The sequence below is a fragment of the Rattus rattus genome, chromosome 6 (genome assembly GCF_011064425.1).
Source record: "Rattus rattus isolate New Zealand chromosome 6, Rrattus_CSIRO_v1, whole genome shotgun sequence".
NCBI lineage: Eukaryota > Metazoa > Chordata > Mammalia > Rodentia > Muridae > Rattus > Rattus rattus.
Window position 1 is genome coordinate 26719389 of NC_046159.1, and position 12777 is coordinate 26732165.

The following is a 12777-nucleotide window of genomic DNA, read 5'->3' on the forward strand; positions in this document are numbered from 1 at the left end:
TTTGGATATTATGGTTTAGATTGGAAATAGTTCTTGTAGATTTTAAAGGGATGCTTTATTTTAGCTTTTTGTATTATTGTTGCATGCTGGTAGGACATTTTGCTGTCTCCCATTTCTAAAAATTTTCAAAGTTTCCTTTTGTTTCTTGTTTTTAAGTATTTTGAAATACATTAATTACTGCTGTGGTGTAGGTTTTTTATTGCTCTCAGTGTTTGTTAATAATGGCCGTCAATTCTGAGAATTTTCCTTCTACTTATTTCTTGTCCTTGATTTCTTTGTTTTGAAGCAACTATTTTTTTTCTCCTAGAGGCGTTGTCTTATCTTTTTTTCTTTTAAAGAATTTTTTAATTTATTTTACGCATATGAGTACACTGTCGCTGTTTTCAGACACACCGGAAGAGGGCATTGGATCTCATTACAGATGGTTATGAGCTCTTAACCACTAAACCATCTCTCCAGCCCAAATAAATGTCTTTTTTTTTTTTTTTTTCTTTTTTTTTTTTGAGCTGGGGACCGAACCCAGGGCCTTGCGCTTCCTAGGCAAGCGCTCTACTACTGAGCTAAATCCCCAACCCCTGTCTTATCTTTTAATCTTTTGGCTCTCTTTGTTATGAATTTCTCTATGAAGTTTTGATTTGACCATGCTATTAAGTTTAATTTTGCTGTAATGTGTGTGTGTGTGTGTGTGTGTGTGTGTGTGTGTGTGTGTGTGTGTGTGTGTGTACATACAGATATACCTCAAGTAAGTTAAAAACATATCTTTTCATGCATAAAAGGTAATTGCTGGGGATATGGCGCAATGGGTAAAGTGCTTGCTGTGTTACTGACTTTTAAAGGATTATAGAGCAACCAGTCCAAGCACTTACAAGAAACTTCTAAACACAATCTTTGAAAGGACAAAAAACCTTTCATTGTTTTATATTTTGTGTGTGTCCTCATGTATGTGCACTTGTGTTCTGTGTGTGTCCATGTCTTATACGTGGAGCCCATAAACTGACAATGGGGATTTTCCTGTCTCTTCTTCCCTGGGGCTGGAATTACAGCAGCAATTTTCCTGGTTACTTGGTTTTGTTTGTTTGTTTGATTGATTGATTGATTCATTTATTCATTCATTCATTGTGCCAGGTTATCTATGTAGTCTCAGTTATCCTGATTGGGAATTACAGCAGGAATTTACCTGGTTGCTTGCTAATTGTTTGCTTGCTTACTTGTTTGTTGTGCTAGGGTATCTATGTAGTCCTGGTTATGTAGGCCACTCTGGCTTCAAACTCACAAAGATCCTCCTGTCTGTTTCCTGAATGCTGCTAACCACACCTGGCATAGTAAGTAATGTTTCATTTTGAGTGTCATATTTCCGTCACCCAATTGTAAGTTTTTAGCCCATTTTGTTTAGATTTTATAAGGTTTTTAGTTTAAATGTTTGTTTTGTTTTTTTCTCTTTTTCTTCCCTGCTCCCCGTCTCTTGTTTCCCCCCCCTTGTATTATATAGAGGTGAAGATAGAGATGTCAAAAAGATTGAATGATATCAGTTGGCCAGTAGACTTTTAGTCAGGTCTTTCTGGGAAATGAATTACAGCTGTAGTAGAAAGAGGGAACCGTGTGGTATATTTGGATTCTGGTGACATTTTCCATTCTTTCTATCTCCAAGACAACCCAATATATTAAAAACAGGGTGTAAAACTTCACTAGGATTTGAAGATTATCATAAATTGTGTGTGTGTGTGTGTGTGTGTGTGTGTGTATGCATGTCATATAGTAATTTAAGTTTCAGTAACCTAATTTGCCATCTTTTATGTATTTAAAATTAGGAACATGAGGTTTTTCTCCTAATTAAGAGACATATTAATAGTGATAACTATCTGGAAATTTTCCTGTGTGTAATATTAAGTGAAATATTTCCATTTCTGTTACTTATGTGAAACCAGTTAGTTATGGATTTATGTGAAACCAGCTAGTTATGGTGGTTCATACTTGGGAGGCTAAGGCAAGTGTATTATTTGAGTTCAAGACTAACTTGGGCTACAGAATAAGACTGTCAAAAAACAAAATTTATGTAAAACTTTGGTTTTTTTTTTTTTAAATAACTTTTAAACTTACCCTTACCTCAAGAGGTTAAAAGAGTTTAGATTTATTTTATTTTATTTTCTGTGTATGAATGTTTTGCATGTGTATGTATGCACATCACATGCATGCTAGATGCCTGCTGAGGTCAGAAGAGGTTCCCAGAACTAAAGTTATGGATGGTTGTGAGCTACCATGTAGGCCCTGGGACTTGAAAAAAAAAAGAAAGAAAGAAAGATTTGAAGAGCCAGAGGGGATAGAGGACACCAAGGAAACAAGGCCTTCTAAACACAGCAGGACTAATACACATATTAACTCACACATCAACTCAGAGAATGCAAGGAGCTGGGGACCAAACCCAGGGCCTTGCGCTTGCTAGGCAAGCGCTCTACCACTGAGCTAAATCCCCAACCCCTCTTCAGATCTTTCTGCTGCCTCTTCTGCAAGGTTACCTGAGCCCCATGGGGAGGGATTTGATGGAAATATCACATTTAGGAGTTAGTGTAGCAAGGTTTCTGCATATTTTCCAGCTGTTCGTTTAAGTATTTGTTCCCATCTACTGCTAAGAGGAAGCTTTTCTGACAACAGCTGAGCAAAGACACTACTCTATGCATAGCAGATACAATATTGTATGTAGTTAGGAGTCCTTTTATTGCTATGTTCCTTTAGCAGAACAGTAATATTTGGTTTTTACCCAGGTACCTATCTAGTCTTAAGTTCTTGTTTGTGGTTCTGTCTCATGGAGTGGGCCTTAAATCCAATCAAATACTAATTGATTGGTTACTCAACAAGCTTTGTGTCACTATTGCACCAGAGTATCATGCAGGCAGGTCAGCATTTGTAGATAGAACAGCTTGTAGCTGGGTTGGTGTTTACTTTTCTCCTCTGATATAGTGTACAGAGTACCTTTTATTACCATGAACACTAGGCTGTAGGGGTGAAAGCTCTAGGTAGGCACCAGCTTGACTTTTCTGGGTTCTGTGAGTTGTGTAGGTGTTTTCAACAATAGGGCCATTATCAATTGGTGGAGATCAACCAATAGCCTTGACAATAGCTTGGGTTGTTGTAGAGGATGGTTGTCCATTGGGTCCCTTTGGCCAACAACTCAGTGATGTTTCATTTGGTGACATGGGATGTCTATTAAGGGCTTTGTCTCCCTTCACTATTTGTTAATTCTGTTTAAATTTATCTTGTGTATATATTTTTAAGACGCTTCTACCATGTTGGGTTTCCATATTCTTTCCTTTACTCCCTTCCCTCCTTCTCTTTGATTTCTTCCATTGTCTTTCTCCCCCTAACCATTGCCTATCTATAGTAAATAATCTTTTCCCCCTTCCTAAGGAGGACCCCCCCACCCACTCTTATTTTATACCTAACTTCTGTGGCTATATGGATTGTAGCTCGCTTATGGAAGACTTAATAACTAAATCCACGTATAAGTGAATATATATCATATTTCCTTTTTGGGTTTTGGTTATCTCATGATTTTTTTCCCTCTAGCTCCATCCATTTACTTGCCAATTTTTACATATTGTTTAAATTTATTGTAAAAAATTTATTGTTTAAATGTGCCACATTTTCTTTATCCATTCTTTTATTGACAGATATCTAGGCTGTTTCCATTTTCTGACTATTATGAATAGAGAAGCAGTAAAAGTGGTTGAAAAGGTGTCTCTGTTGAAGGGTGTAGAGTTCGTTAGATATATGCACAAAAGTGGTATCTTGAGGTAAATCTATTTATTTCCAGCTTCCTGAGAAATGCCACATTGATTTCCATAGTGGTGGAATACATTTGTAGTTCTGTCAGCAGTGGATGAGTGTTTCCTTTAATCCTCATCAACATGAGATGTCATTTGTTTTATTGATCTTGGCATTTTTGACTGGATTGATGAGATCTTAAGGTAGTGCTGATGTGCATTTCTTTGAGGACTAGGGAGTTGAACATTTCTTAGTATTCCAAATTTCTGAGCCATCTCTACAGCCCAATAAAGTTCCTTCATGCTCTGCCCTCCTTTGCCCATAGAAAATCAAATGTGCTTCTTTTTATTTATGCATTCACGCACATGTCTATTCATACTATATTTTGAAAAACCATGTGAACATTTCTGTGGCTCACTTTTTTTTCTGAAGTTTAAGAAATTCTTATCAGGTATAATGAATATTAAAAGACAATTTGGAAGTATAGCATAGATACCTAGTAAGTGCTTACTATATAATCATTAGGACCTGAGTTTGGATCTCCTGCACTCATGTAAAAGCCTGATGCAGCAGTGTGTGTATTTTATTAGAGCTGGGGAGATGGAGACAAAATCCTGAGGGCTTGCTGACCAGGCAGACAGTCTAGCTGAATCTGAATTCTAGGTTTCGTAAGAGGTTTTCTCAGAAAATAAGTGGACAGTGATAGAAGAAAATACCTATTGTATTTCTACATGCATAGTCACATAGACTCTCATACCACATCCATGTACACATACAAAAAAGACAGTTTGGAATTGGATACCCTTAATGCTGTTTTTCCTCATCTCTTATCTTAAATGGACTACATATGGACCACTTAGCCAGGGTGGCTACTGTTAGTTAAAAAAGTCAAGATACTCCATCCTTACATACTTAAGAAATAAAATATGTAGTGATAGAGCACAGAAAGACAGTTCCCTAAATGAAGACAATAAAACTTCATAGGGTCTCACAATAACTCTCACCAGATAATCAAAGAATTGATTAATGAAGTTAATACATGGTTTTCCCCCTGTGGTTTTAGAGAAACCAAGTTATCAAAATTTTAGCTATTTTTGGTATTTCATACTGAACTTGGATGAGATGGAAAGTCTATAAAATTATAAGAGAAGACTTATTGGTTCTCCTAATTGTCTCAGCTCTTTGTTTCTTCAACTAACTAAAGATAAAAAAAAAATTATGTATATACTGATTAGAGTACTATATATAATGTTTTTTTTTTTGGTTCTTTTTTTCGGAGCTGGGGACCGAACCCAGGGCCTTGTGCTTCCTAGGCAAGCGCTCTAACCACTGAGCTAAATCCCCAACCCCGCGTATAATGTTTTAATACATGCATAGATTTTGTATATTTTAAAGAAGCTAAGCATATTTATCTTTTCAAACATAATTTTAAGATCCTCCCTTGCAGATTTTTTGAGATGAATATACATTATTGTTATATCTAGTCACCACATGTGAATTAAATAGCATTTCAGAACTTCTTACACCCATCCAACTGGTACTTGAGTGTCATTGAGCATAATTTTTCCAGTTTTTGTTTATTTTATACCATGAAATGGCTGCAAAGTGACACCTTATTATGATTTTGTATTTGTTTCATAATTAATAACATCAAATATCTTCTAATGACCATTGTAGATCTTTTCAGTTCCTTTGCCCATATTTTAATTTAGATTATTTGTGATTTTATTATACTTATGAAAGTTTTCAATATAGATTATACAAATCTTTTTTAAAAGATTTATTATATAAGTACACTGTAACTGTCTTCAGACACACCAGAAGAGGACATCAGATCTCATTACAGATGGTTGTAGGTCACTGTGTGGTTGCTGGGATTTGAACTCAGGACCTCTTCCCCCCCCCTCCCTTTTTCGGAGCTGGGGACCGAACCCAGGGCCTTGCGTTTGCTAGGCAAGAACTCTACCACTAAGCTAAATCCCCAACCCCCAAACTCAGGACCTCTTGAAGAGCAGTCAGTGCTTTTAACCACTGAGCCATCTCTCTAGCCTCATACAAATCTTTTTTTCAGAGATATGGGTAGCTAACTTTTTGCTTTTTGGGTTGTGTTTTCAGTTTCTTGGCAGTGTGGTACCCGGCCTTAACCATCCCCTGTGTATCCACACCCCTATATAAAAACAGGGGTAACCCAAGGTTTAAAGGCCTTTTTTGTTTTTTCCCTCCTCACATTGAATTGTTTTGGTATCCTTTATCTTTAAAAAGACTTTAGGTATATGGATATTTTTGTTTGTTTTTTTTGAGACATGGTCTTGTATATCCTGAGTACCCTGGAATTTGCCGTGCAGACCTGGCAAACCTCAAAACATCTGCCAAAACATTTTGTTGACCCCATTTCTCATTTTTACTTAGTCACCCTGTTTTGATTCTTTTGTACCATCTATCAAATTCCTGAGTGCCTGATTTACAAGAACAAATTTCTGAAAATCATTTTGGACTTTGCACCTCCTTTCATTAGTTAACATCCTTTCCTTTTTTTCTTGTTTTTGGGACAGGGTCTCATGTGGCCCAGACTGGTTTTGAACTCATTTTTGAATTCTTTATAATTCCGACTCCCTGATTTATTTCTTCCCTCTTCTCTGCCCCTCTCATTCTCCACCCCCTCCCTTTTCCTATTCCCTCACACTATTTTCTCACATGTATGTGTGTGAGCTTATGGATACTACAGTACTTGTATAGAGATGAGAGGAAAACTTGGTAAAGTCAGTTTTCTCTTTTCACCATGTGTTCCCTGAATTGAACTCAGGTTGTCAGCCTTGGTGGCAAGCTTCTTTACTGCCTTAGCCATCTCATTAGCCCTTGAGTCAACTTTCTAAGTGCTGGTGTTACAGATGTATATCACTGTTCCTGGCTTTGATTTTTTTTTTTATTTTTACATTCTTCATTTTTCTCACAATCACATTGTACTTACTATATTTGTGCTCGTGTATATATGGAGGCCAAATCTTGAAAGGACCCAAGTTCAATTCCCAGCACTGTAGGAAGTAAGAGCCTCACTGTATAATCACAAATTCAAGAGACTAATGAATATGAAACAATTTTTAATATACCCAGAAAGGGACTCCAGGATAGAGAAAAAGCAAAAATGCCTGGTGCGCTAAAATGATACAGACTTTCTGATTTATTTGGTTTAAATTACTTCATCTCCCCCCCCCCCACTTTTAATGTCTTATATACCATATCCAATTTGGGATTTTTGTAGGCTTTTCTGCCCTCCTAAATCTGGACTATATGCTAGTTTGCTGCACAAATGGTCTTTTGGTATTGTTGCCCCCCTTTTGCAGATCTGTTCCTGAACCCTTCTTTAACATACAAAATATTTTGTTAAATATATTTAATATTTATAGATTTTAATAAATGCAATTCTTAAAATATTAACGTATCTGCTGTCTTGCTAATAAGAGAAAGATGCATGTATGTTAAACTTTGAGTGTATTTACCCATGAAAGTACTTTTAAAAGCAAATTTTCTGTAGGATTCTATAATTTCACTTTTCCTTCTTAACATTCTGCTCTCAGACTGGGGAGATAGATGGCTCAGGCTGTAAAGTACTTTAGGGCCTGTGTGTGATCCTCAGAACTCATGGTATGTATGTATGTATGTATGTATGTATGTATGTATGTATGTATGTATGTATGTATGTATGTATTTATTTGAAAGCCAGGTGTTGTGGTGTATGTTTGAATGCCAGTGCTGGGGAGGTGAAGACAAGTAGGTCCCTGGGACTCAGCAGCTAGCCAGTGAGGCTGTTTCCAGACTAGTGAGAGACTTTGTTTCAGGTGGCTGTGGCAGGGGTGGTGGTAGTGGTGGTGATGATATGGAGATATAGCTCATGCAGAACAGCTCGAAATGTTGTTTTTAGATCTCTACCCATAGAGAAAGGAGGCTGTCTGGTATTTTTCTCTTTTGGAAACTCGACTTAAATGAATAATACTTTCCTCTTTTCATTACAGTTTGTTTGTCTTAGCTTTTTCTCTGCCATCTGTTCTGGTTTGGTAAACAGACTCTTGTAAATATGTGTTTTTCCTTTGAGAAGGGTTTCAATTGGAGATTTTCTACTTATTTTTTTGTTTTCTTTTTTCTGGGAAGGTTTTTGTTTTTGTTGTTCTTGTTTTTTTGAAATCTTGTGATTACTCTCACCTACCCTTCTGAATCTCTTGCCTGATTATTCTGTTTGGGCTATTTTGTCAAAAAATTGTTTTCTACCTACTTCTGGCAAGCTTTTGTTTGTGAATATATCTTTATTTTTGGTTCTATCCCTGTCATCTTCTTGTTTTAGGATCACAGTAACATATCTTATGGACTCTAAAGGCAGATGATTCCTCCTGACTCTTTTGTTGTTGCTGTCTTTTGTTTTTGTGTTTGTTTGTTTGTTTTTGAGTGTCTTGAACTCTTTCCTCAGTTTATCCTACTTAATGCTGGGATCACTGGTATGTTCCACCCAAGGGCTCTGAGTCCTATCTCATTTGGCCTCTTTTCTTAAGAGCTTCATCATGCCTCTTACACCTAACAAATTGTGTTTATACTCTGCTTGACATCCCCTGCTTTCTCCCTCCCCTCAGCCCCCCAAAATAAAAGAAAGCAGTTTTGATTATCAGGGTAAGTGAATTCATTGAGAATCTCATTAGCTTTGCAGTATCTACCACCACCACCACCACCACCACCACCACCACCACCACCACCACCACCACCACCACCACCACCACCACCACCACCACCACCACCACCACCACCACCACCACCACCACATTCCTCTCCTGTGCTGACACTTTTTGTATGACCTTCTGGTTCAGTGTTAGTTCTTCAATGAGTTTTGTTCTATTGGCTTCTTCGGTGACTCCCCTTGCCACCCCCCCACCCCCCAAGAAAAAAATGTTGGCATTTGATGCTGAAGAAAATTTCCATTTGATCTGCATCTGGCTCAATTTTCTCCTTGGTTCCTTGTCAGCTTAACTGCTTTCTTTAGGAAAGTGTAGTAGTCCTAGGCCCTACATGAGAGAGCTGAAAAGAAAGTTCAGCCCTTTCAGTTAATTGCCTTCACACTGATCTCCACTATTTCAGTTAAACCTGCACCACCACCACCACTTTTGAATTTTTGACGTCTAGGGTATTGTTTACTCTAGATACTGTAAGTCATTTAGGAGAAAATAGTGTGTTTTTTTTTTTAAATCGAAATAGTATTTTTTGTTCAACTGTTTTATATTTCTGTCACATTTTATTATTAACTTAAAACTTTCTCTAAGCCAAGTTTTAGATACAGTATAGGTGCTCCCCAAACATAGAGGGGTACAGCGAAATGACTTAGGTTCTAGCATATAAATCTGTAGTCCAAATTTGGAAATTTAAATGGGGGGTGCTTAGTGAATAGAACCTATAAATTAGTATATATCTGTTTTGAGAAAATGGTATCTTTAAGTAGAAGAATTTTCTTCCAGTTGCAGTAAAATGAGTATAAATAAAGATAAGCTGTAGTGGGGTTGGGGATTTAGCTCAGTGGTAGAGTGCTTGCCCTAAGCGCAAGGCCCAAAGGTTTGGTCCCCAGCTCGAAAAAAAAAAAAAAAAAAAAAAAAAAAAAAAAAAAGAAAGAAAAAAGAGAGAAAAAAAAAGTAAGCTGTAGTAAGAAGGGTCCAACAGAAGAACAAAAACAGACTATATTTACTATTTTCAATGGAGAATTAAAAAAAAAATTACAGACTGGTACAATTTCAAAGTAATTCTTTTTTTTTAATTGGATATATTTCTTTATTTACATTTCAAATGTTATTCCCTTTCCTAGTTTCCTGTCCATAAGCCCCCATCCCTTCCTCCTGCCCCATAAGAGTGTCCCCCCCCCCAACAACATTCCCCTGCACTGGGGGAGTCCAACCTTGGCAGGACCAAGGGCTTCCCCTTATACTAGTGCCCACAAAAGGCTATTCTCTGCTACATATGCAGTTGGAGCCCTGGGTCGGTCCATGTATAGTCTTGGGTAGTGGTTTAGTCCCTGGAAGCTCTGGCTGGTTGTTATTATTCTTATGGGGTTGCAAGCCCCTTCCGCTCTTTGAACCCTTCCTCTGATTCCCCCAAAGGGGGTCCCGTTCTCAGCTCAGTGGTTTGCTGCTAGCATTCGCCTCGCTTGGTATTTGTCATGCTCTGGATGTGTCTCTCAGGAGAGACCTATATCCGGTTCCTGTCAGCATGCGCTTCTTAGTTGCATCAATCTTACCTAGTTTTTGTGGCTGTATATATATGGGCCACATGTGGGGCAGGCTCTGAATGGCCATTCCTGCTCTAAACTTTGCCTCCATGTCTCCTCCTATGGATATTTTTGTTCCCCTTTTAAGAAGGAGTGGGAACATCTGCATTTTGGTCATCTTTCTTGAGCTTCCTGTGGTCTGTGGATTGCATCTTGGGTAATTTGAGCTTTTGGGCTCAAAATAATTAAGATGATTCCGTGGAATATAAAGGACATTGTACCTTATTCTTGTGATTATCATATATTTTACTTATTGAGGAAAATTCAACTATTGTAAACTTTTTTCCTAAGGGATAGACCTAGTTTTATTTTAGGGATAGTATATTTGAAGGTTATAAGGACATCTGCCACCTGCATTTTAATCTAGGTTTGCCCACAAAAAAATTCAGGAGTTATTTTTCTATTGTATCATTGTATGCAATTTTTTTTAAAGTTGCAAGAATCATTTTGCCTCTTAGTTATTTACCCACTCCCTAGGTCTCTTCTGATATCATCATGAAGAATAAAATAGGGGCCTAGGGGCTATAAAGATAGATGTCTTTGTGGTTAAGAATACTTTGTGCGTTTTTAAAGAACCTGGATTGGGTTTCTAGTACCCACATGGCAGGTCAAATATCTGTAAATCTGTGAGATCTGACAACCTTTTTCTTGCCTCTAAGAGCACTATATACACGTGTATGCACATACACTCAGGCACAAACACACACACATAAAATAGAATGAAAAAATACATAAGCAAATATTTCTCTCATTTAAAATTGCTAATATACAACCTACTCCATCAGAGAATATTCCAGACTCAAATAATTATGATTTATTTTAAATTGCTGATAGATTCACTATTTTCTATTATAATTGGAATTTGTACTTTAGTAGTTTCACACTGCTGCTTATTACCTGTCTGAAATTAATTTTTATCACAATACCTAACATAAGTACCTAAGTTAGTAGTGCTTATTTTTTAAAGATGGAATGGATGCTTGGGTTTTTGGTAAGTCAGTGTGGTGCACAGTGATAAGGAGGGAGGACTCTAGTATTGACCCAAATTATTTTAATCAAAGGATTCCAGGCATGTCAGCTATATTTTGATATGTAGAATTATCATGTGGGGGTCTTAATTTAGAAGACTTCAGATATTACCAAACATAAAATACCACAGAAATTAAAAGGACTTGAGGACTAAATATTTTTTGAGATATGGGCTATGGGTTTGTAAACATTCAGTTTTAATTAATAAAAGACATTTTCACTGCTTCAACTGTGAATTGGCCTGGAACTTTTCTTCTGGGGTTAATAAGAAGTCCTCAAAAGGATGAGGTTGGTGTAAAAACAAACAAAAACAGAGATGTCTAGCTAGAGAATATAAAACTGAATGTTGTAAACTGAATTTATTTACTTTGTAGTGGGAAGAGGGAGACCTGTGTGCTATGGGACACATGTCCCACGGCACACATGTGCAGGCCAGAGGACAGCTTATGGGAGTCAGTTCTCCTTCCACCGTGTGAGTCTGAAGAATTGCACTCTGGTTACCAGGTTTGCCTGACAAACACTTTTATCCACTGAGCTATCTTGCTGCTCCCACCTTTTTTACTTAATGTTTCTAATGAAATATTCTTTTTTTTTTTTGAGCCAAAATTTTATTTATTCATTTTTTGCATTTGAAGTACTCCTCGATGACATCCTTGGCCTGAGATTCTTTGCCATGGTCCTTAACCACTACGCAACGGCAGCCAACCACTTTCCGTGGTGTCTCCTCTCGATCAATTTTACAGAGGCCTACCCATTCCCCTAGTTTCTTGTTGTCATCAACCTTTATCAGGTTGATCTGGTGCTCAGCACAGAGTGCCTCCACCAGCTTGACATACATGGGCTCATCACAGTCGGATGCAAGCACACAGAGATGGGCTTGGCGCTTGTCTAAGGCTTTGGCAGCTTCGCGTATGCCACGTGCTAAGCCATCGTGGATGAGGGCGGTCTTCAGCACCTCTTGTAGAGCAGTGTTAGAGTCCATTACACCTCTAGCAGCTATGCCTTCCTCAGCCACGGCGGTGGATTACGGGTGACGCCGAATCTTGAACGCACCCGAGCTTCCGCCTCTGCGGAACTTGGCGGTGGCAGGGGAAAAGCCTAATGAAATATTCTTTCTTTTAAAAAATGTTTTATTTTTGAGATTATAATATAGTTATATTATTTACACTTCCCACTTCTCCCTCCAAACCCTCTCATACATCTCCTTGCTCTTTCAAATTCTTAGCCTTTTTTTCATTTAAATGCATATACGTATGTGTATACACACACACATACACACACACACACACACACAGACAGAGAGAGAGAGAGAGAGAGAGAGAGAGAGAGAGAGAGAGAGAGAGATTCTTAAATACAGCCTACCCAGTCTATATAATGTTACTTGTATGTATGTTTTCAGGGCTGACCATTTGGCATTAGATAACCAGTTTGTGTGCTCTTTCCTGACAAACATTTCTCCTATTTTTAGGTATTCCTTTAGTTATTTGTAGTGTTTTGTTTTGTTTTTTTTGTAGTGTTGAGGCCTTGTGGACTTTCTAAATGAAATAATTTCTTTAGAATAATAACTGAACTATCAGTCAATAAAAAATTAGAGTAGTTGATGGGATTGGAGTTAATGAGCAGTTTTTCCGATGTGAATGCTAGGAACCAAACTTGGGACCTATGAAAGAAAGCAGTAATCATTCTTACCTACTGAG

General features: G+C 37.6%; 2 protein-coding genes across 5 annotated transcripts in view; one reads left to right on the forward strand and one right to left on the reverse strand.

Moving 5' to 3' along the window:
- Positions 1-12777, forward strand: part of Wnk1 (WNK lysine deficient protein kinase 1) — a 124411-nt gene that overhangs the window by 21207 nt on the left and 90427 nt on the right. The gene's annotated exons all lie outside the window — the stretch shown is intronic.
- Positions 11677-12104, reverse strand: LOC116903583 (40S ribosomal protein S12-like; the record flags this gene model as incomplete). The annotated part of the gene is made up of 1 exon (XM_032906206.1): positions 11677-12104. A coding segment is annotated over one exon (408 nt), but the record flags the coding sequence as incomplete, so codon positions are not given.